This window comes from Ictidomys tridecemlineatus, chromosome 8 (genome assembly GCF_052094955.1).
Source record: "Ictidomys tridecemlineatus isolate mIctTri1 chromosome 8, mIctTri1.hap1, whole genome shotgun sequence".
NCBI classification, from domain to species: Eukaryota; Metazoa; Chordata; class Mammalia; order Rodentia; family Sciuridae; genus Ictidomys; species Ictidomys tridecemlineatus.
Window position 1 is genome coordinate 108209434 of NC_135484.1, and position 24016 is coordinate 108233449.

A 24016-nucleotide genomic window follows, 5' to 3' on the forward strand; every position below is an offset into this window, starting at 1 on the left:
TGTCTCAGAAGAAAAAATTAAAAAGGCTAGGGATGTGGTTCAGCAGTTGAGCACCGATTGGGTTCAATCCCTGCTACCAAAAAAAAAAAAAAAAAAAAAAAATCTATGGTGATAAATGGAAGTAAAGGGAAAAAGAATGGTATCTTTTAGGGAGTGATATTGACCATTGAAAAAGGTACACAGAGGGTGAAGTCTTCTGGGATGTTGAAGATGTTCTTTACTTGGGGGAATGTGGTTTTACGTGGGCTAGGAATTCAGTAAGCCTTATAGTTGGTATTTGTACATTTTACTGAACACTAGTTATATTCCAATAAAAAAATCTTTTTAAAAAATCCATGGGATGCAGCAAAAATGATATATATTTTTAAGGACTGAAAATTAAATATATAACTTTAAATTAGAAAAACAAAACAAATTCATAGAAAGTTGAAGGAACCAAGAGCAAAAATTAATGAAGCTACAACCCACACTTTTGTACCCTTTCCTAAGAAACTGCTGAACCTAGAAATTATTTCTTCATGTCTACATACTCCTGTCCTATGATCCTCTCCTTTCCCTCTCTTGCCACCCCAAATAAATCATTCCAATCTCTAGTTTCCTCTCCCTAGCTCCTCACTCTGGCTGTAGAAACTGGAGAAGCAATCAAGGGCATCACAGAATTCTGTGGGAAGGCACTTTCTGGGATGGTGCAGATAGCAGAGTGGGGAGACAGGCCAGCAGCGTGGTGACAGGACCAGTATGGAAACTGTTGGACTTGGATCTTCCATAAAAATTTCTTTCCCCGCCTCTTCTTCCTCCTCTTCCTCCTGAGGAACAGAAGGATTTCAAGGGTCCATGGGCTCCCTTCTTGACTCTAGTCTTCTCTTGTTTCCTATTCCCCCACTCTTTCCCCTTGCTCTTACCCCCTCTTCTTCTAGTTCCTCCTCATCTTCCTGCTCCAAGAGCAACCTGTCAAGCTGCTGGAGCTGGAAAAGGTGAAACTGGCGCTGTAGCTCCTCTGAGGTGCTCAGGCTCCGTAACATCTGCTGGGGGAGGCGGTTGGGAAAGCAGAGGCCAATCTGCTCCAGCACAGCCCCCTCCAGCCAGGTGGAACCCAAGCTCAGAAGACGGTCTGCCATGTAGTGCCTGCAGCACACACAACATAATCCAGGCCTAAGTGTAGGTGCCACACAGTACAGGCCCAGCTTCCCCCTCCAGAAGGCAGGTCCTTCTGTTGCAGCCTGCTCGAGTCACAGGCCCTACTGCTCTTCCTTTCCACCCGCTTTCCATCAATGTATGACATCTCTATAACTTAACTCTCCTCTCCACTGCCGCCTCCTTCTCCTCCCCTCTAAAACTTAACTCTTTCTCCTCTAGAATCTAGGCCTCCCATCCCCTCCCTCTCCAGACCTGCACTCACTGATAGAAATGCTCAAAAGTAGTGGCCAGCTCCAAGCCAGAAAGGACCATGATGGGTTCCAGGTGTTGCTGAAGCTGCCCCAGCATTTCTACTCCAGGGGATCCACCAAACAGGTTACCCTGGATCTGTTGGTCAAGGTGCCTAGCAAACTGCTCACTCATCTGGGAACAATGGAAAAGGCACTGGGCAAACCGTGAATGAGGCAACAAAGGAGAATATGGAGTGAAAGGAGGTAAAAGAACAGAGTAGAAGGAAACGAACACAAGTTTATGGCTCTGTGGCCTGGGAGGCTGGCAAACTCACGTGAGCAGCAGTGAGAAAGGACTGCTGCAACAGGGCACCAGAGAAACCGCTGCGCAGAGCCAGGGTAAAGGCTGCCCGGGACCCAAACAGCTCGGAACCTGCTCTCTGCAAGTGCTCATAGAGTTTGCAGTAACGAGGCACAAAGTCTGGGGCCCTCCAGGCTGCAGCCAAGAATCTGCTGACCTAAGGAGACAGAGCAAGAAATGACATAAGAGGCACAGCCTGCACCCCCCCCCCCCAGACTTCAGCTTGCTTCTGCCCACCTGCTCCTGCACCACATTCAACCAGCACTGGGTTATGTTCCTCAGGCTGCTGCTTGGAAGAACTGGTGAGGGCACAGGGCTCCGATCCCGAACTTTGCTGTTTTTGCTGACTGTGGAGACAGAGGGCAGAAGAAGGGGTTTCACCTCAGCCTCTGGGTGAGTGCAGGGGTCTTGGATACTGATTCTCCTGGAAAGGGCAGTAGATCCCAGGGGGCTAGAAAGTCAGAGAAGGAAGGAACCAAGATTTTCAGTTCAGCTGGCCACTGATGGGACTCACAGGGCCGTGTCAATGGTTCAGGAGAAGGTCCAGGAGGAGGCTCCGCATGCACCAGCAAGTGGCAAAGGCGACGAACTCGAGATGCAAATGATGCTGCTCGACTCATGGGGATTTGAGAGTTCTCTCTCTGCTCTAAGTACTGATCCAGCAGCCATCCCAGAGAGCTCACACCTTCTGCATCTGAAAGTCAGGAAGAGGCAGCTTTGGGAAATGAGCGATAGGTAGTTCAGGGAGAAGGAGAGAGAAGGAGAAATTGTACAAAAAGGTTTTGGGGGCAGAACTCTAGTCCACCCTCAGCAAGGCTTGCTCTAGCAGGCTGGAAGTAGGGTTGAGAGGAAGATTCAAATATCAGAATCTCAGGGAACAGTCTCCAGAGTTGGAAGGAGAAAGGAACAAGGGGGTGACAGGCCTTTGGGGACAAACATAGGAATCAAGAGAATCAAGAATATTGACTCAGGTGATTCCTGGGGATAATTATAAGGAGCTGGTTAGCAGGGCCAGGCATTGGGATGGTTACCGGGCAAGGTGATGTTCTGCACTAGGGGGCTGACCAGGGCCTCCCAGCAGGTCTTGCCCAGTGCTTGGGCGGCCTCATCATCAGGGAGGAAGCGATCAGCAAAATTCTGTTCATGACGCAAAACCCTGTTCAGTCTGGGAACAAATATTGGAGTTAAGACTAAAGACACTGCTATTCTGGAGATTGAGGCAGGAGGACCGCAAATTCAAGGTCAGCCTGGTGAATTTAGCAAGATCCTGCCTTAAAATAAAACTAAGAGGCTGGGGTTGTGGCTCAACGATAGAGCACTTGCCTAGCACGGGCGAGGCCCTAGGTTTGATCCTCAGCACTATATAAAAATAAATAAAGGTATTGAGTCCAACTACAACTAAAAAATAAATATAAAAAAAAAATAACCAAAAACTAAAACGGGGATGCAGCTCAGTAGCAGAGTGCCCCAGTACCAAAAACAAATACAAAAACAAAACAAGGATTAAAGACACAGGTTTGCCTGAGGCCTACACTCAAATGCAAATTAACACCCAATCTTCCCAAGCTTAGTCCTTTCCTCAGTTCTGCCCTATCAGCACATACTTCTTGCTCATGTCCACTTGTCTCCTCATGTCCTGACTAGTTTTACTTCTCAGACTCCCATGGAAACCTATCTTCTGCCACCTACTTCTTACAGTATCCTTAACCATCTTCCCTCCTTTATACCCCACCCACCTGGGACAGAGCTGGAGAAGACGCTTGCGGTCCTCTGCTATGTCCCGGCTCCAGGCTTGTGCCCGAATTGTGTAGAAGAGACATGTACGGCGACACAGCTGCTCCCGGAACAGTGGCCAGAAAGTGGGCTTAGGGCCCAGGACCTCCACACCCCGAACCCGGGTGTCGATGCCACCCTGCATGCAAGTAGACTCATCTGTCACATAAATCACCTGAGCCACTACTTATTACCAAAGTCAGGCCTTATGCCATGAGTTCCACAGAGCTGCTGAGGATACCTCCATACCTCTGGAACTTAATGGTTTGCTGGGTCATCTCCCAAGCAGATCAAAGAGAAACCTTAGCTGAAGCCTCGACCTTTAAATGTTAGGGAACCCAGTCCCTAAAGGGACCGTGTTACTTCCTGATCTTCCGCCCCATTCTCTTCCCAGCCCCACCTGCTGGCAGCGCTTTATACGGATCTGGATGATGGGCCAGAAGCGGTTCAGATTCTCTAGGAGGGTTACCCGGCTGGCAGAGGGCATCACATTTACCTGGCAGGGCAAAAGAGACCAAGAGAGATAGTTGTCACCTAAAGAAGTAGGGCTGGAAGGACTGCTGACAGCAACCAAGGTGGTTATGGCATGTGCCCTTCACTGAGCCTAGGGAGCCACAGTTACAAATCCCTAATTCTATTCTTGTTGCTTACAAGGTGAGGCCTTTCCAGAAAGGAGGAGACTGCATCCAGGGACTGCATCCTTCCCATAGGCCATGGATAAATAGAAATATGGGGAGTAAAGTAAGGTGAAGGGGGGCACATGCATCCTCACCATATTGAGCTCGGTGCTGATGCAACTGGTACTGTCACCCCCAAATACCACCACCCTGGCTGGCATGTAACTTGAGTCCTCACTGGCCACCAGCAAAGTCAGCTGCCTGGGAGAGGAGAAAGGGGTCAGTCAAATCTACTTCACTCTACTATTTCTTTCTCGGGCTCCTGCTCCTTTGCTGGCTCCTAACATAGCTTTCTTCCCCAGACCCTCTGCTCTTGCCTTTATACTTCCCCAAAGTGACTTCATTTAAACTCACGGCTTCAATAAAAAATTAATTCAAAAATGACTCCAGATTCACATCTCTAAACCAGTCTGCTCCTGAGTGTTCATGATGTATACTTAAAACATTTCCATGTCATGTCCCACAGGTACTTCAAATCAGCAAGCTCAAGTAGAACAATCATCTATCCATGTAAACCTGCCCCCTTCCTATTGCTCTCTTCTGCGAAATAAATGGGCCGTTTACTGTATCCTCAAACTAGAACACAGACAACTGTCACTATGGACATCTCACTTTCATGGCTTTTATCATCCAATCAAGAGTGAGTGGGGCGGGGTAGGAGTTGTGGCTCAGAGGTAGAGCATGTGCGAGGCACTGGGTTCGATCCTCAGCATCATATAAAATAAAATAAAGATATTGTGTCCACCTATAACTAAATATTAAAGAAAAAAGAGTAAGTCCAATAGACCCCTGATTCATCACCTCCTCTCTATTCCAAGTCCTTTTGCCTAACTGAACACATCAAGCACTCCTTGACTAGACCACTGAAGAAACCTTTCAACTCCTTTTTCCTGGCCTCTAACCCAAACTCCCATAATTGCTTAAATGAGTTTTCTAAATAAAAAGTTTAGTTTTGTCTGTTCTTAAAATTCTTCAATGCCTCCACCAAGTTTCAAAGCAAAATTCAAATAACTTTAGTTCACAAATCTTTCTCATCTGCCTAAGCCTACTCTCCTGGCTTCATATTCTGTCACTATGATAACATACACACTTCATTTCAGGCAAACACAATTACTTAAAGTTCCCCAACAGAGCACTGTTTCTTACTTCCATTTTACACACATGTTGTCCCTCTGCCTGCGACATCCACTGCCCCTTCTTTATCTAGCTAATTTCAACTTCAGGGCTGGTGTAGCTCAGATGACAGAGCTCTTGCCTAGCATAAGCAAAGCCCTTAGTTTGATTCCCTGCACCACAAAAAACAACAACCCTTCCTCAAACCAAAAAACAAAAACCCAACCAGATAAAACACTCAATTTTAAACCTCAGTTCAGTCAATCCCTCCTTCTAGAAGGAAGTCCCTTGACCCTTCCATCAGCCTCAGGATTCAAGGCACATATAAAGCATGATGTTTTTTGTTCTTTTAGCTTTTTTTTTTTTCTTTTTAAAGATGGGGTCTCACTAGTTGTCCAGGCTGGCCTTGAACTCCTGGGCTCTAACAATCCTATCACTTCAGTTCCACAAGCAGCTGGGATATTAGACTTGCCACCTGCCCAGCCCATGTTTTTTCTTTACTGTACACTCTACTTTTTTGTGTGTATGGTGCTGGGAAATAAACCCAGGGCCTTGTGCATGTGAGGCAAGCACTCTACTAGTTGAGCTATATCCCCAGCTCTGATTTTCTAACCTGACTCCCCAGCTAGACGGTGAGTTCCCTGATACAACCATATCTTATTGTCCTTGTATCCCCAGATCCTAGTACAGTGCCATGTACAGATGCTTGGCATTAAACAAATGACTCCAGGAAGAGTAGATAAATCAGTTACTGATCTCCCTCAACACTAGTCACAGGGAGGTGACATCTGTAACTGTTGGGGTGTATGTAGGTTATAATGCTCAGCAAGCACGAAGTATCTACACACAGAACCAAGGTAGTCAGTCTATCTTTTCATTGCACGGAAATGGGTTTGAGTATGGCCCTCAGGGATGGGAGTTATATGTAGAATTTTATGTGAATGCTCTGGAATATATATATAAGGGTCTATCAAAATATTTGTGTGCATGAATATGCACGCAAATGGGTGTGTTCATACCTAATAAGAACGCCACGGTGCATATGCAAAGTGATGTAGTGGGAGCCAGTGCTGCCATTGGACTCCCAGTAGGTCTTGGGGTTACGGTCCATCAGCTTATTGGCCCGGTGTGGGTTGGAAGACACCTCCACCTTCTCCCAGCACTTGTCTTCCTTCACTTCCACACTGGAGCCTGGGGGCCAGTGGTAAGGGGTAGAAGCCACACCTGGTTAGTTGACACAGAAATAAGGAAAGGGAGCAGGAAGGGAAGGAAAGAGTAAATGTTGGGTGGGAGTCAGGAGAAAGCAGAGGGAGGCACTAACCCTGGCAGAGATGCCTGAGGAACACATCAAAGAAGGGAATATTGATGGGTTGGTGGGTTCGTCTGTGGTCTTCAATTTGACCCAACACCATCTGTAGTGAGAATATCACAGAGGGAGGGAGACAGAAAATGAAGAACATTAGAGAAACATGTATAGAGAAAGAGTCAAGGAGCAACAGAATACCCAACCCCTTTCTCCCTACATTTTGATAGGACCATGTGGGGTAAAGGTTAGGGAACAAGTACTCCAGATTTGCTGCCACTTCTGCCACACAGGGATCCCAGAGAGGCATACATGGAGTGCCTTTCCCTAGCTCTGGCTTACCTTCTCTCAGCTCTATATGCATAAGCCCTTCCTCACCTGAATGCAGCCAGCCAAGATGCTGGAGGTGAGGTTGCTATAGAGCTGGGCGTACTTCTCACACTCTGTCACCAGGTCCCGCAGCTCAGAGGCCAACAGCAGTTGAGCTGAGTGCTTGTCTAGAGCTTTGGAGAGGGCCTCTTTTGCTCCCAGGCAGCAGAGAACTACAGCATAGTCCTTATGCATTGAAGCCAGGCGATGCAGGAAGCAGGTTAGTTCCTGAACAATCTGACCCAAAAGCCAAATGGATTAGTTTTTAGGAAATGAAGATGAGGACAAGTAAGGATTGAGGGCTGGATCTAGTAAATTAAGAGTGATGGCTAACATTTTGGAGAAACCTGAAAGCCCAGAGAAAGGACAAGGCCAAGGACAGAACAGAACTCTGGGGTGCTGGGCCTCCAGAGTGAGCTGGCAATGGCAGAGCTTGGGCAGTTTCCCAGGTTTATTCCTGCCAGGACCCAGCTATCCCAAGAACCAACTATGGTGCCTGAGCCTCACTCCACATACACAAACCCTGACAAGTGAACAGCAAGGGCTATTTGGATAGGTGAATATGAGCTTCTCCAAAACCAAGAATCTAGAATCCAGGTACAGCCACAAGGTTAATACTCTAAAGATGTCAGTTCCAAACACCCTTCAATGCTATTAGCCTTCCTCTACCTAACCCCATCCCAGAGCCTGCAGACATGGTCAGAATGGATCTGCTATGCCTTGAGCCTCAAGAGGTGGGTGTTACCCCAGATGTTGCCTTTCTCTTCCCCACTCCTGCCAGGGCTCTGGTACCTCAGAGTCACTGCTGGGTCCACTCAGGCAGTTGAGGCAGGGCTCCAAGACCTCATGCCAGGGGAGGGCCATTGCTTCAGGGTAATCCAACAGGCGGGTCATGACCCTGTGAGAGGATGGAAACAAGTGAAGTCTCTGCAGTCTCTCTCACCCCTGCAGTGGATGGGTGCCTGGACAGACCTCTCACCTCAGCACTGTCAGGAGCACAGTCTTGTTGGGCCCAGGGGCATCCAGAGTTCGCAGCAACAGGAGGAAGGGCTGGGTCTCCTGCTGAAGGCGCTTGAGGAGGGGCCTCACAGCGCCCCCTGGGCTGCCCTCATGGCACAACATATGCTCCAAGTCCAGGAGTAGTTCTGCAGATGGGCCCCCCACTAGGGATCGAATCAATAGCTCAGGGGACCCATCCTGGCCTTGGGCACTGGGGGTTTCCAATGCTGTAGTCAAAACATGCCAGATGGGGGAAAATGTTTATGAAGAGGAGTCTTATAAGTTCATCAAACTGAGATACAGGAAGGTACAGAAAATCACCTCCAAATTTTCTTCCCACATCAAGGATGTCTACAATTTTTACCAAACTAAGAGAGATTTGTTTTTTTTTTTCTGTTCCCAAATACAGACATATCTACATCTAAAAATAAATCTAGTATAGCAAGACATTGTCAAGTTAAACACAGTTTTAATCTCATAGACATTAAGCAATAATCACGTAGTGATTACGAATAGTTAATATTGTCTAGCCACAATGTCTAGCATGATGGCTTTAGTTTATAGACTAATAGATATATAGTGCTTATTTTGATATCTGCCCACACTTCTCGGTTTTCACCTGTTTTTTTTTTCAATTTTTTTGTTTTTGTTTTTGGTGTAGTAGGACACAATACTTTTATTTTATTTATTTATTTTTATGTGCTGCTGAGGATCGAACCCAGCGCCTTGCACATGCTAGGCGAGTGCTCTACCTCTGAGACACAACCCCAGCCCTCAACTGTTTTTTAAACATAAGTTTTCTGTACCACCAATATTTCATGTTTCTAGTCACAAATTTTCCATAACATAAATTGCAATTCCTCTACAGAAGCCTTCCTACATGCCATTTCAATACATTTTCTACTTTCCAATAAGATAGACCAAACCTAGACAAAACTGGCTAGATTCCCTGTCTGTTTAAAGCCATTCACAGAAGGCAATTTCTTTGCACTTATTCTAGAATATCCTACCCTTGGTCAGGAAGTTCCACTGAAGCACCAAAACCCTCACTCATTTCCTGAAGATAGCTCAGATCATTCTAGTAAAAACTGGTTTGTAAATCTTAGCTTTTCTGGCCATTGGCTGGCACTGTATGATTCCTCAGCAGAACAACTTCCCTCCACAATGGTACCTGTATACTCAGGACTACCCGGTGGCTCAGAGTAGCGATTGAGAAGCATCATGAGGATGGTGCGTGTGGTAGGCATGGGTTCTACTCCTGGTGCTACCCCTGAATGCCTGAACAAGGTGTCTCTCAGCTCTCGGGTTATGATCTGGTCCCCCAGAGTGTGGTGGTTACACAAAAGCATGTTGAGCAGAAGCAGGCCATTTCTCACTGCAGAGGAACACCTGAAAGAGGGAGGAGACCCAGAAAGAAATTGATGGTAAATGAAACTGAAGCAGCAAAGCAAGTGCAGAGGGCCCTGCAGTTTAGGGGGCTATTATCCCTCTGAGGCAGGACTTTTGGCACCCTGACCTGAGGCTACTCCTCTCAGTCCCATGAATGAAGATCAGGGTCTCTCTGCTTTCTCTGGGAATCTCCCTACCCCAACAACTTAGTGTCTCTTATAAGGACATTCAGGGAGGGCCACCATCACTTAATTCGGAAGTGACAATGTAAGAGGAATTTCTGTGGAGCGCACAAGCCTGGGACAGAGTAGTGGGGTTTGAGACTTAACAGAAATCTGAAGTTTGGAGGGTAATGTTCTCACCCCTCAGTGTTCAGCATCAGGATCACAGCTGCAGGGACAGTAAGCAGTAGGCTCTCAGAGCCTGGGCGTGTGGCTGAATCAATGCTGGCAAAGATCTCTCTGGTCATCTGGGCATCAAACAAAGGCTGAATGGAATCTCGACCAGCAACAAAAGTGGGGATCTCTGAGGAGCTAGAAACAGCCAGCATCTTCAGCACCTGAAAGGGGGATGTGGAAGCAGAGTTAGGAGTAGACAAAGTCACTATAAAGCAATGGGAAGATAGGGGTCAGCATTCTAGATCTCAAACTTTGGGGCAGCTGAACTATTTGCAAATAGGTAGTGCAGGAGGTGAAAATGGAAGATGTAGTGATAGAATATCAAATGCTAAGGAGGAAGGGAGGGAGAAATAAAAAAGAAAACAAACCAAACAATCTAATGTCTGATGGTAATATCAGACCACCATTTCTCTCTGCCTCTACACTCTCAGCTCCAAGGCTACAAGAGTGGTCTGGCCACCCACTCCTGAATCACCCCACTCAGGATGGTACCTTTTCACCCTTTCACAGTCTCACCTGTCTTCAGAGGCTTTCCTTGAATTCCTCTTCCGTTTCAAGTGACCACTCCTTCCTTTGCAAAACCTCTCTTCCCTGAGTCCTGTGACTTCATAGCCTCCTGGTTTTTCTACTCTTTGTTGTTCTTTTGTCTGGTCCTCAAGCACTGAAGTTCCTTGTCCCCTTTCTCTTTTCTTTTTGTGCTCCCTCCCTAAACAACTTCATCTACTCATTACCATCTATATACCTTCCAAACCTATATCCCCTGGCCTTAGCCAGTATCCAGCCCTTCTTGACAATGCTACTTGGTTATCTTACCAGCAGAGTAGTTGGAATTATAGGAAAAGAAAAATATAGCAGGAAAACTTATTTGCTGGTACTACAGAGAAAAATTAATTTTAAATGAGCACTACATCATCAAAGTGCAGAACCTCTCTGCTGGTAAAAGCACTGACTCTCTAGAAACAACCTACTAAGGATGGACAAAGCTAGAACTTATTCTCAAGAGGACCCATGTAAGGCCTGAGTCCACCAAGCCACCTGGTAATGAGGTCTTCTCCCTTTGATTACCCCACTCTGACCCAATTAGATAAATTCTATAGACCTCAAGTTATAAACAAGATGATGAGATTTTATTATGGGCAAGAGTTTTAATTTAAATGTAAACGTTGTATTTTGGCCATGAAATTTGAAAGGATCAAAGAATTCTTTGAGCACATGTGGCCAACTCTATGAATGCCTGGCAGCTGTTGGAAGAAGAAATTCGTTGATCCCATAAAGGAAAGAGCCTCCTGCCCTCTCCCAGATGGCATGCTCTAAGAGGACATGTCCTCCCATCCATGCTATTCTCATTATACTATTAGAATCCATTCTCAGAACTGCTCTGGTTGAAGTCCACCTGTCCCCCAAAGAGACCATCAGGCTATACAGAGCCCACACTTCCCAACCCACCCTACCAGCCAACACTTCTGTCTTGAGTAGTCAGGAAGTCAATCTTTTGTAAAATACCCTGAACAAGGACTTCCCTTTCCTATTCTTTGCAGCTGGCGGGGTGGGCAGAGTTTGTTTCCCAAATCTGGTGAGGGAATATTTTCTGGGTAAGAGTATCACTCAGATAAAAGGGTAAAAAAATCCTTTTAGTTTAATTGTCTCATTTTAAATGTTAGCCAGACATTCGACACAACTAAAAACTCAACTCCTGAACTTCTCCTTCCCCTTACCTTCTTTTCTTGCAACATTCTTTAAATTGGTAAGCAGCCACTTTATGTACTCTGTTGTTCAATTTTAAGCCTGAGCATCATTCTTTTTAAAAATTTTCTCCACATTTTGTTTTGGTGCATTATAGTTGTACATAATAGTGGGATTTTTGGTTACATATTAGTACACACACACAATATAATTTGGTCACTGTCCCTCCCCAGCACTTCCTTCTCCCACCCCCTGGTCCCTCTTTTCTATTCTAATTGATCTCCCTTTGCTTTTCATGAGCTCACTCTCCACCTTTCTCTTTTTTTTTCTTTTCTAGCTTTCATAAATGAGAGAAAACATAAGCCTTGACCTTGAGAGTTTGGCTTATTTCACTCAACATATGGTCTCAAGTTCCATCCATTTTCCTGCAAATGACATAATTTCATTTTTCTTTATGGCTGAGTAAAATTCCATTGTGTACATATACCACATTTTCTTCATCTACTCATTCATTAATGGAAACCTAGACTGGTTCCATAGTTTGGCTATTGTGAATTGTGCTACTATAAACATGGATATGCATGTATCACTACAGTATACTGATTTTAATTCTTTAGAATACCAAGGAGTGGTATAGCTGAGTTCATATGTTAGTTCCATGCCTAGTCTTTTGAGGAACCTCTATTCTGATTTCCTTGGTGGTTATACTGATTTACAATCTCACCAACAGTGTAAACATGTTCCTTTTTCTCCACATCCTCTTCAAAAAATACTACTGTTTGTATTCTTGATGATTGTCACTAAGACTATGATATGAGATGAAATCTCAGTGTGATTTTAATTTGCATTTCTTTAATTGCTAATGATATTGATGAACATTTTTTTCATGTATTTGTTGGCCATTTGTATTTCTTCTTTTGAGAAGTATCTGTTTCATTCATTTGCCCATTTATTTTTTTGTATTTTTTTTAGTTTTTAATATATTCTAGATATAAATCTTCTGCCAAAAGAGTAGCTAGCAAAGAATTTCTCCTTTTGTAGGTTCTCTGTTCAAATTCATAATTGTTTTCCTTTGCTGCACAGAAGCTTTTTAATTTGATGCCATCCCATTAATTAATTCTTGGCATTATTTCCCAAGCTTTAGGAGTCATGTGCCTATAACATGAGCATCAGGTTATAAAAACTGCCTTCCCCTTTTCTTCAACATGCAATCTCCAAGACTGTCCTGATTGCAATCTTAAATCCATGTGTGTCTTTTCTTTCATTCTAATGTCTACACCTTAAATACCTCCAAGGTCAGAAGTTCCCCAATCTGCCTGTCCTGCCCATTGCTCTTTCCCACAGGGCCCAGTGCACTCACCGCCAGCCCTGCCTGTTGTACCAAGACAGAAGTCTTATATTCTTGCATGCAAACCAGCACAGCGTAGATGCCACCCTCTCTGGCAAAGAGTGGGCGCCACTCATGCTTGGTCATGAGCAGGTAAAGGAGGCGGAGAGCCAGCACCACCACCATCTTCTCTCCCACCTGATTGGTCAGCAACTCCACCAGCGTCTTCACTAGCTTCTCTCTGAGAAAAGAGGAGACACTGGGGCTCCCCATCCCAAGGAATCTTTCCTGACTTTCACCATCTGACTCCCTGCCCAACTCCATCCATTAAGATCGTGCCTGTCCCCCTCCCAAACCTGTTCTCCTTGCCCTCCCCATCACTACCTCCTTCCCTCTGCAGACTACCTCTAGTAGAGAGCAAAATGGCTACAAACTGGCCCAACTTTCCAAATGAATCTACAGATTCAATATAATTCTATCAAAATGCCTTAAAAATTTTAAAAAAATTATAGGTAGATTCAGACAGAGCAAGAGAAAATATGTAATAATAATCAAGAAATGTTTGGAAGGACTATAGACATAGCTCAATGGTAGAGCATTTGTCTAGAATTTTTGAGGCCTTGGCTTTGATTCCCAGCACCTCAAAAATATAAAAAGAAATGTTTAGAAAAAAAAAATGATAGAGGGGCTGGGGTTGTGGCTCAGAGGTACAGCATTTGCATAGCATGTATGAGGCACTGGGTTCAATTTTGTGCATTGCATATAAATAAATGAATAAAATAAAGGTCCATCAACATATGAAAAAAAATTAAATAAATGATAGACTGTCTAAAGTTATCCAAATATAACTAGAAAGACATACTAATTAAAACTCCATGGGCTAGGGATATAGCTCAGTTGGTAGAGTGCTTACCTCACATGCACAAGGTCCTGGGTTCTAATCCTTAGCACCATATTAAAAAAAAAATCTGCCCTCAGAGAGAAATCAGCAACACACTGAAGGCAATAAATGAAGAAACAAACAAACTCAGTAATTCTAAAACAGGGTAGCCAAGATCAATAGATGACAAAAGAGATAACAGTGACATCTCAGCCAAATGAGGACAGAATGGAATACTTGAAAACTGATACTGGGCTGGGGATGTAGCTCCATGGTAAGAGAGTGTGTGCTAAATACACATGAGACCCTAGGTTCAATCTCCAACACAAAACAATACCCGAAAACAAAAATGTGAGGTTGATACACTTGAACTTGAATTGAAGTTCTACTTCACACCATTTATTAAAAAAAAAACTGCAAATGGATTTTAAAATGAATGAAAAAAACAAAAATCATAGATCATTTTAGAAAATATTTTTCTAGGGAAAAAAAAAGAAAATATTTTTCTAGGGCTGGAGTTGTGGCTCAGTGGCACCATTCAATTGAATAGCTTAAATGCTTGAAGCTATGGCATGTAAATAATATCTCAATAAAATTGTTTAAGAAAAAGAAGATCTTTTTCTAATCCTGGAATAGGACAGACCTTTCCTAATGGACTCAAAATCTAGAAGACACAAAAAAGGTTGAAAAATACAGCAGCAAAAAAGCCTAAAACTTCATCATAATGAAAGATACTATAAGTAAAATTAAGAGATAAACAACATGAGCTGGGGGAAAGGTTCAGTGGAAATGCTGATGTGTAATGAAAAGAAGTGGTGCCTCCAGAGTCTCTAGTCCTCAGTGAAGGTTACAAAAGGCAAAAAGCAGGTACTGACACCTTTGACAGTGATAGATGCAGATGAGAAGGTGGCCTGGGAACTATGAAGAAAAGAATACAAATAGAGAATTTCTGGGGAAGAAAGCAAATAAATGTACTGGAGAAATTGTTTTAATCTACATTTTCTCAAGAGGGCTTATGATGAATCAAATATACTTTAAATACATAGCTGCTTCTGTAGCCAGGATTTATTATTAACTACTTAATGTACATAGTTAATATATATGGGTAGATTAAAAACATAAGAATATTAAATATTTATTGCCAAAATATTAATACTTATTGTCTTGTATAAAGGGATTTTAGATGATTTTTATATTTCTAATTTTCTAATTTTTTTTACAGAGAGCATGTATCCTTTTATAACCATAAAAATAAAACTAATGAGATTTTTTTAAAAGACATAATATTTGAAACATAAATAACGGAAGTTTAATATCCAGAATGCCTATAAATCCTTAAGAATAAACCAGTGACCCAATTAAAAACTGGGCAAAGGACAAGATAAAATTTTTATAGAAGAAACATAACAAATGCATGCAAATATGCCTAACTTTATTAGAAATGAAAATTAAAACAGACTCCATTTAAAATTTTCACTGATTTAATCTATTGTTTTTGAGAATGATATCCCATTATTGATGGAGGTAAATAAAAAAGAGATCCACTAGAAAACTGTACTTGGATTTGGCTGTGACCATATCAGAGTTCTATGCAGCAATGAAAATAAGGAGTGGTTCCATGTGAACTGACACGAAAACCCTTAGAAACATACTAAATGGAGGTAGAGAAACATGCAGTCACAGAAACAACCTCTGGAGACAAAATAACCTAGGTTTGGATCCTAGCCTGTTATCTGCAGAACTCTAAGTTAAAGTGGTGTAAATTCTCTAAGCCTGTTTTTTCACCCAAATAGTAATACTGTGTTAATAATAATGATGGAATAATAATACTATCAATGTTCCTTGGTATTATGCAGATTTAATGAGAATGTTTGTAAAATTCTAGCACAAAAGTGCTTCAAGAATATTTTAACAACCCACCTCCTGCTTATATATTAAAAACACAAACTCAGAAAATGTTCTATTTCAACTACAATAGTAAGTACAATTTTTATGTTTTTATGCATCAATTAAAAATAAATTTAATGTGAATTTTTTAAATACTACCAAAAAGCCAGGTGTGGTGACACATGCCTATAATCCCAGTGATTTGGGAGGCTTAGGCAGAAGGATCATAAGTTTTAGGCTAGCCTCAGCAATTTAGCAAGATTCCGTCTTAAAAAGGGATAGGGATGAGAGGCTGGGATTATGGCTCTGAGGAAGAGCACTTGCCTTGCATGAGTGAGGCACCAAGTTCGATCCTCAGCACCACATTAAAATATATTGTGTCCACCTATAACTAAAAAAATAAATATTAACTATAACTAAAAAAATAAATATTAAAAGAAAAGGGATAGGGATAAAGCTCAGTAGTAAAGAGCCCTAGGTTCAATCCCCAGCATCACAAAAACGAATAAAAATAAATAGAAAATAATAATATAGTAATAAATACTATGCCAAATGCTTTATTTCTAAGTACATAATTACTAGTGTAAAACTATAGATGGTCTGACTGATATACCAGCCTGATAACAGTGGTAAAAAGGACTCAGGCTTTTCATTTTGTTTATATTCTTTAGATATTTTTAAATGATAATGTATTTGTGTATTATTATTTGTAATTAAGAAGCAGGAAAAAAACCAGGCACAGTGGTGCATACCTGTAATCCCACTAGTTTGGGAGGTAGAGGCAGGAGGATCATGAGTTCAAAGCCAGCCTTAGCAAAAGCAAGCAACTCAGTGAGACACTGTCTCTAATAAAATACAAAATAAGGCTAGGGATGTAGCTCAGTGGTCCACTGCCCCTGAGTTCAATCCCCAGTACCTGCCCTTCCCCTCAAAAAAGAAGCAGAAAAAACTTTCAAAATGAAAAAAAAAAAAGGGAGATAGAAGAAAAACATTTTTTAAGAGATTCCTTTATTTTATTTTTTTAAATGGGGCTTTATTTTGTTCATTTATTTATATGCAGTGTTGAGAATCAAACCCAGTGCCTCACACATGCCAGGCAAGTGCTCTACCACTGAGCCACAACCCCAGCTCTAAGAAAAAACATTTTTTAAAGAAAAAAAATCTTGGGTTGGGGCTGGGGCTCAGTGGTAGAGTGGTTGCCTCCCATGTGTGAGATACTGGGTTCTATTCTCAGCACTGCATATAAATAAATGATTAAAATAAAGATCCATCAACAACTAGAAAACTATTTAAAAAAAAAAAAAAAGAAAGAAAGAAAACAATCTCAAGCTCTACGGCCAAAGGACCTAGGTTTGAATCCTGGCTCTGCTACCTATAGAACTCTTGAGCTAAAGTTATTTAAATTCTATAAAGCTTATTTTCTCACCCAAACAATAATACTGATATTAATAAGTAATGATAGAATAATAATACTATCAATGCTTCCTTGCTTTTAGGCAGAGTTAATGAAATAATCCATATAAAATCCTAGCACAGAAATGCTCTGAGATTATTTTAACCCCCCTCCTGCTCAGCTGCTCCTCAGGATGACCCTTTCTTTACCCTCAGCCTTTCTAATTCTTGATTACTTCTTCCCTCCACCATCAGTCTCACTGCCCACAGGTTCAACCCAGACCTCTTCCCTCTGTAACATGCTAACCTCAATGATCTGTCAGGACGGACCAGAGGGTGGTCCCGCTCTGTGACCTCTTCCAAAGCCTGAGAGAGGGCAGAGAGCCCTGAAAGCTGTAGGTTTGTGTCCAAGCTGGATATCTGCACAGTGGCCACGACTGCTGCTACATGCTGATCCAGGGAGCTGCGCGGACCAGGACCCCGCAAGGCTCTAGCCATTTCTGAAATTGGTGGGAGAAAGGCAAGTGGCTAAAAGAACTGTGGCACCTCCTCCACACTGGAAGTCTTTAAAGGTCAGCCCAGTTATCCTATTGATATTTAAATATGTTATTATGGCTTGCATTTGGAATATTTCCAATTCTGTGTGAAAGATCTAATCAAATACAGAAGATGGAAATACCCTGAGAAATGGACTCTCCTTTTCCAGAGATATTGAAGAAAAGGAGTAGTAGTTGGCCAGGTACAATCAAGTTCAAAGGGAAGATGATGGATGCAAGCCATTTTCCCTGCAAAAAAGGACCTCATTCCATGGCTTTTCCTCCACCCTCATAACCCACCTCTGGGCCCATGACAGGATTTGTTCCAATGTCTTTGTCCTCCCCTCCCAGAACCTGACTCACCACTGGCTGCCTCCTTCATCTCAGGGGACAGAACCATCCCCTCAGTCACCAGAAGCTGGTTAAACAGCTGTGAATCACTCTGGGCCATGGGAGGCTCAGTCTTTGCCTTGGCAGGCTGTGACTCTGCCTTAGGGGGCTCAGTCTTTGCTTTAGGGGATTCAGTCTCTTCCTCTGAGAAGCTGGCCTCTGACTTGGATTCCCCTTCTGGATCTGAGGTACAGCAGTGACTTCGTGAAGATAAGCTGCTTAGTTCATCAGGTAGCAGTCCATATTTGGTATAAATTTGGGAGTTGAGCAAGTCACGGAGGGTGCTGCCCTCAAACCGATTACTGAGAACCTGCAGAAGACCCTCAGCCATCTCCACAGGCACAGAGATCTCACCTAGAGACTTTTCACCCAGGGTCTGTCAATACAAAGAATATAAATTTCAGGGACAAGCAGACACAAAGGTCCTGGGGATAGAAATAGATCACTCCCACCATAACTTCATCCTTTCTACATACTAGAAAGCACATGTCTCACAGCACATGTCTCCCCCAACCAACAAGACCCCTATACTCTCTAACTCCAGCCTCCCCTTAAGTGGTATCCATAGATAAAACTTCCTTTAGTTTCCACCTCTAATCCCATTACTACTACTCTTAATCCCTTAATGTCCATCTCCCACCATATCTCAGGCCTAAAATACCTCATCTAGTTTCTCCTGAAGATTCTGGAAAATTGGCTGCTGTTCACATATGTCCAACTTTTTGATGAAGAAAAGCAATTCCCACCACTCAGCTTGGGTCAGGTATCCCAATTCCTCATTCTTCTGAGGCTCAGTCTGGAGGTACGGCAAGCAGTAGAGGCCATCCACAGGCTTCCAGTCCCAGGAAGGAAATGCTAAGAACACAAAGATAGGGCTATCAGCACCCAGTAGAAATAACAGCTGATTTCTGAACCTGGGGAAGCTCCCAGTCAGAAGTGGTTTCATATGAGACACAACTCCTCTGTTCAGAGACAGGCTACCCACATCCTCTCTTAGGCTCACCTGTGCCCAATACAGTAGCCCCTGCCCCCTTCTCCACAGCTGCCGAAGCTGAATCCCCAGTAGCTTCCTCAGCGCCCAATATCTCCAGCATGTGCCAGTGCACCCAGTAGGTGCGGCCTGTCGACTGCCAGAAGACCTGGCATGAAGGAAGAACAGAAAGGGCTCAGTGCTCTGAGCTCTGAGCTGTAAAAGCTTGAGAGAACATGCCCAAGTCCAGATCTGGATCATACCCTCAGATACACACCTATCTAGGCTTGGAAGAACCTCCATATAGCTAAAGGATTTCTTCCCCTATCAGGAGTGGACCCTGCCTCTCTTCCTAACCTTGATGGTCTCTGTTCTCACATTCTTTCCTAGCTTCTTCCACTAGTGGAAGTGATGATATTATCTCCATGTATCACTTCTGCTTCCTGGTTATGAGCCTGTCCATGACCTCATACCCACTCACACCCACCAAGTTTTCTCAGCTCTTCAAATAACACCCCTTCATTTGCTGATGCTCTCTTACCATTCCAATTCCCCTGGAGGTTTTCACCTTGGGTGGCGTACCAGAGCCTCCTACCTGGAAGTTCCAGTTTATGCCCCACCCAGAAGAGACCCCCAACAGTGTCCCATTACTATGAGTCCCTTACCTGCACAGGGGGCACACCACTGTTGCTCTGCCGGAATTCACCTTCATCCCCAGCACTGATCTCCTCGTAATCATCCAGCATCCGCACTCGCATCCCTGGCTGCAGTGTCTGCTGCACGTACTCGCCATAGCCACTACGGCTAGAGAATTCGGAGCGCTGGCGAAAGGCCCACCCTTGCCTTCTGGGGATGGTGACAATGGTGGGGAGTAAAAGGGGTGGTCCTGAAATGCAGGGTTGAAAGATGGACCGAGGTGGCCTGGGTGGTAACGTGCCCTGTTCACTGATGTTCCGGGCCCAGCCCATGCTCCGCACCAGTTCTGAAATGAGGTTGCCCACAGCCATGCTGAACTCCAGCTCCCTTTGTCCTCGGTTTTTCTCCCTCATGGTGCTTGGGGAACTTTGGTCTCCAGCTCCTGGCTCTGGACTGTTATTTAGTTGATCCAGCAAGGAAGTAACACATAGATAGCGCTTCACCAAGGAGAAGAGCAGCTTTCCTGGGATCTAGGACACAATCCCAGGTATAGGTTCATCTCTTCCTGGCTTTGGCCTCTTCCCTTGCCCCTTAATATCCTCCCCCACAGAAAATTGCAAAGGTCTCATTCCTAGGTCTATAAGTCTTTGATTTGGGTAAGAAACATACAGGGAGGTCTTAAAACACTTGGATTCTAATTTTTAAAATTCTCAATGAGAGAGGTTGGGAAAGTGGACATGAACCTTCCTTTTAACTACCTGTTCAGGTGGCTTTAGTGCTGACATAGTCCTGAACTATAGCTTCAGAAATAATGCCTTGAACAGAGTATTCCCCCATAGCCATGGAGTACCTGAGGCAGATGAATGCCTTCAAAGGCCATGCAGTGCTCTTCAGAGGATGTGGTCTCTGCAAACAGCTCCAGCAAAGTATATCGGCTGTCAAAATCCATGTGCTGCTCGATGCCATCTTGCTGGCTCAGTGACAGAAGGACGTGAGCCCGACTCCCTGTAATCCACACCCAATCCGTATCTTCTCCTCAATCCCCAATACTTTCTCCCTGCCTTTCCTAGGCTTTCTATCTCCTTCCCTAGGTGTTTTGAAACTTCCTTGTGACTAAGACCCACAGCAAAAAAATATATTTTATGTGGTGACCTGAAACAAACCTATACACATAAAACTGGAACATACAACATGCTACAAAAACTTTATACTGCATATTGATAGTTTTGTAAAAATGTTAGTTAAAATCCAATAAATTGATTTCACAACCAATAAATCTCAACCTACTTAAAAATTACAAGTCTACCCCATTCTCTTTTCTTACACTGCACTGAGAATGGACATAGCTACCAGGTGCCAACAATTTGTCCTGTTTATGTACTTGTAATAACCTAATAATTTATATGCCTCCTTTACCCTGAATTGATATTCACCAATACTAGGTGCTCTAATAGAGTTGGGAAATCTCTGTTTTTATTCCTTGCAGCCCCATTTTCTCCAATGTTTTCCTTCTTTCCCTGGCTGTCTTACCAGCATCGTGGGCTGCCAGAGCCTGCAGCATCTTGCCCGCACTCCGACGAATTTGAGGCTCAGGATTGCACAGCATGTGCATGAGCAGGTCTAGGGCTCCTGTTTCCCTGAAGACCCCAGTGAGAGGCCCGATGCTGGCATATGCACTGAGCACATGGATGGTGTGGAGCACAGCAGCTGTAAGGCTTGAGGTCCCACCTTCTGCCAGCTGCCTGGCAGCCCTGCGTACCAGCGCCCGCACATCAGCCTCCATCTCTCCCATTGCCACATCGTCCAGGCCTCCTGGGTCTCTGGGAAAGCTTCCTGAACCCCCAGATGGTTCATGCTGAGGTCCCTTAGATAGTGCTCGCTCACCTAATAGCATGGGGCAGTTAGCATAGACCTCTGGGGCTGACAGCCACATGAGAATGTGCTCTGCTTTGCCTTCCTCTACACCCACTTTGCTCACTTCTCCACACTTCAGGACACTCCATCGGACCAGGTATTCAGGGTGTCCATCATGTCCAGGCCGCTGTCGAATAAGTTCTTCAGGATATGCCTGCAGCTGGGGCCCCAAGGGCACCATAAGGCCCCTAGCACGCCGTTCCCCTATCATCCTGATCTCCTGAGATACAGAAAGAGAAAGATCAGACAGTATGGGAAAAGAAAGACTATACATAGTGGGATAACTTTTGGAACAAGACAGGGTGTGTGGTGACTGGCAGGCTACATGGTAGAATTCAGAGGCCAAACATAAAAGATAAAGAATAGGATGGAATGAACAGCTGAACTTAACTTTGATATTTATAAGAGAAGAAAGAGTGAAAATATCAAGGGGATGAAATAAAGGGCTTCAAGAGATGGAAATGGTTACAAAGAGAATAAGAGTAACAGGCAAGGTAACAATACACAGAGTTAACAGTTAAGCAGGACAGGCTGGGCAGTAAATAGTAGAATGGCTGAAGGATATAGATCAAGACTTAAAAGGCTAACATGAATGAACAGGAAGGACAGCAGCATATGAGATAATGAGGCCAGAAGGCTGGGGGAAGGACAGGACAGGGTAAAACTAGAATGTGGATATAGTGGGGTGGGCCACAACAGATACAAAGAAGCAAAGGAAAGGAGGCAGGGATGTAGGGCAGATTACTGGATGGGAGAAATATATGAGTTTTGTGAGAGGAGGAGCAGCCTAGGAACCACATAAAATTATGTGAGAAAAAGACCACGTCCCACCCTGTACTTATGCTGTCTGTATAGTAAGGGTTTAGGTCAGCTAGATTAACAGGAAGGTAGTACTCACAGGGTACAGGGTAGTGAATGAGGTCTTGAGATAAACAATAAAGTACAGATTTCAGAGTCAGATAAATATATGATTCTTAATTCCAATCACTACTGCATAGTTTTGAACAAGTTGCTTAAAATCTGAGACTATTTCCTCCTCTATAAGGTGGTAATATTCGCACCTATCTCATGAAATAAAAACCTAATAAGATTATGTATGTAATACATTTAGAGTAGCATTTAAGGCTGGGGATGTAGCTCAGTGGTAGAGTGCTTGCCTAGCATGTACCAGGCCCGGGGTTCAATTCTAGAACCATACAAAGAAACAAAAACATCTAGCACATGAGTGCTCAGTAAACATGGTCTAATATTAATCTACTATTATTCTTATAAGGTACAGGCAGTTATCAGATAAATTAAGTCAGAAGATTATAAGTCAGAAGATTATAAAAGGTAGTAGGTATGATCAGGAAAAGCCATGTGCGATAAGCAGTATAGAGGCAACAGGGAATAGTAAGCATAAGAATGTAAGATGAACCGGAATTGTGTCAGGGTACAGAATAAAAGACAAGAAGAAAGGACAGAAGAGAAAGAAACATAAAAGATGTGGACTTCAATGGGGGTAGGGATTCACTGAGCGCGCGCACAGGTGGGGGGGCGGGGGTAGGGAGAGGCCGGGAGGTAACCAGCCTCCCAGCAATCGGCAACTGATTAGCGCCAGGAGGAATAAAATGAATAGGCCCGGCGGGTGTGGGAGGAAAACTGAGAAGGCGCAGCGTGGGCCTAGACCAGCAGCAATAAACAGATGTAGGGGTGAGGTTTGGCTGCGGGGACTGAGCCCAGCTGGGAGCAAGGCAAGTCTCACGTTTGCAGGACAGTGGGGCGGTGGGGTGGAGTCCTGTACAGCAAGGGAATGGGATTGAGAGACGGGGTAGGGATGCCGGGTAAGCATGGTAGGGGGCGCGGTCAGAGAAGGTTGACAGGACCGAGCGAAATCTCAGAGTAAGTCCTGGTTCCCTGTCAGCCTCACAGAGAATGGGTAAAGGACCAGAGATTGGGGATGGGACTGGGTCGGGCGCAGAACCTCCTCTCACCTCCCACCGTCCGGACCCGTCTTAGCTGGGACCTGCCGTCCAGGTCCCGCCTCCTCAGCAGCTCCCTTCCGGGTCACTTAGCGAGTGCACGCACCGCCTAGCTTCTACGATCTACGGGTCCCACAGCGGTCCAGGCCGAGCGTGGCGGAAAGGCGCGCGTGGAGCATGCGTACTACTCGCGGGCCCCGTGCTCGTGGAAAGGGGCGTGTGAAGGCGGCGCGCTAGAGGAGTGCAGTATCACTGGTTGCTCCTTCTTAGCGGCAGTGGGCTGCCCTTTCCATGTAGTCAACTGGAAAACCTCCCTTCTCTTTACTAGGTCTGCCTTCCTCATATTATCTCCGGTTACTTCATCCATTCTGAAACATAGTAATCTCCCACCCTAGGGCTTTTCAGTAGGTCACGTGCCATGATTTCCCCAAATTTATCAGCAATACTTTGGGTAATTGATCCCACATACCCTGTTAATTAAAATTGCTTGATTCTGCTGACCTAAAGCACCTAGCAAAACTATGCATAGGGAGACAGCCCCCCCCCCAATGTTCTTTAAATCATATAGAATCCAACAGCACAAAGCACCCCTTAACATTCCGTTTTCATCAAACAGCCAGATTTGTTTCTTGGAACAGCTTTGGGATTTGTTTCATGTTTGCACCTCCCTCCCTATGTTGAAAAACAGAGC

The 24016-nt window shown here is 44.1% G+C and overlaps 1 protein-coding gene across 2 annotated transcripts in view; it reads right to left on the bottom strand.

The window, feature by feature from the left end:
• Cul9 (cullin 9) overlaps window positions 1-23471 on the bottom strand; it is a 36126-nt gene extending 12655 nt beyond the window's left edge. The window contains exons 1-26 of one of the 2 annotated variants that reach the window (XM_005318651.5): window positions 23338-23471; window positions 20981-21584; window positions 20301-20455; window positions 19480-19980; window positions 18848-18983; window positions 18506-18699; window positions 17818-18220; window positions 17226-17418; window positions 12793-13000; window positions 9714-9910; window positions 9134-9351; window positions 7943-8189; window positions 7756-7861; window positions 6973-7200; window positions 6613-6703; window positions 6311-6482; window positions 4274-4379; window positions 3902-3997; window positions 3465-3640; window positions 2760-2893; window positions 2243-2422; window positions 1966-2075; window positions 1703-1885; window positions 1400-1560; window positions 903-1125; window positions 617-806 (exon numbers count right to left, since the gene is read on the bottom strand). In XM_005318651.5, coding sequence (XP_005318708.2) covers window positions 617-806; window positions 903-1125; window positions 1400-1560; window positions 1703-1885; window positions 1966-2075; window positions 2243-2422; window positions 2760-2893; window positions 3465-3640; window positions 3902-3997; window positions 4274-4379; window positions 6311-6482; window positions 6613-6703; window positions 6973-7200; window positions 7756-7861; window positions 7943-8189; window positions 9134-9351; window positions 9714-9910; window positions 12793-13000; window positions 17226-17418; window positions 17818-18220; window positions 18506-18699; window positions 18848-18983; window positions 19480-19980; window positions 20301-20455; window positions 20981-21575 — 5203 coding nt within the window. In that variant the 5' untranslated portion in view covers window positions 21576-21584; window positions 23338-23471. Of the gene's footprint in view, window positions 1-616; window positions 807-902; window positions 1126-1399; window positions 1561-1702; window positions 1886-1965; window positions 2076-2242; window positions 2423-2759; window positions 2894-3464; window positions 3641-3901; window positions 3998-4273; window positions 4380-6310; window positions 6516-6612; window positions 6704-6972; window positions 7201-7755; window positions 7862-7942; window positions 8190-9133; window positions 9352-9713; window positions 9911-12792; window positions 13001-17225; window positions 17419-17817; window positions 18221-18505; window positions 18700-18847; window positions 18984-19479; window positions 19981-20300; window positions 20456-20980; window positions 21585-23337 lie in introns of both variants that reach the window. The other variant, XM_040282704.2, reaches the window with a different exon arrangement.
• Window positions 23472-24016: the final 545 nt, after the last annotated feature.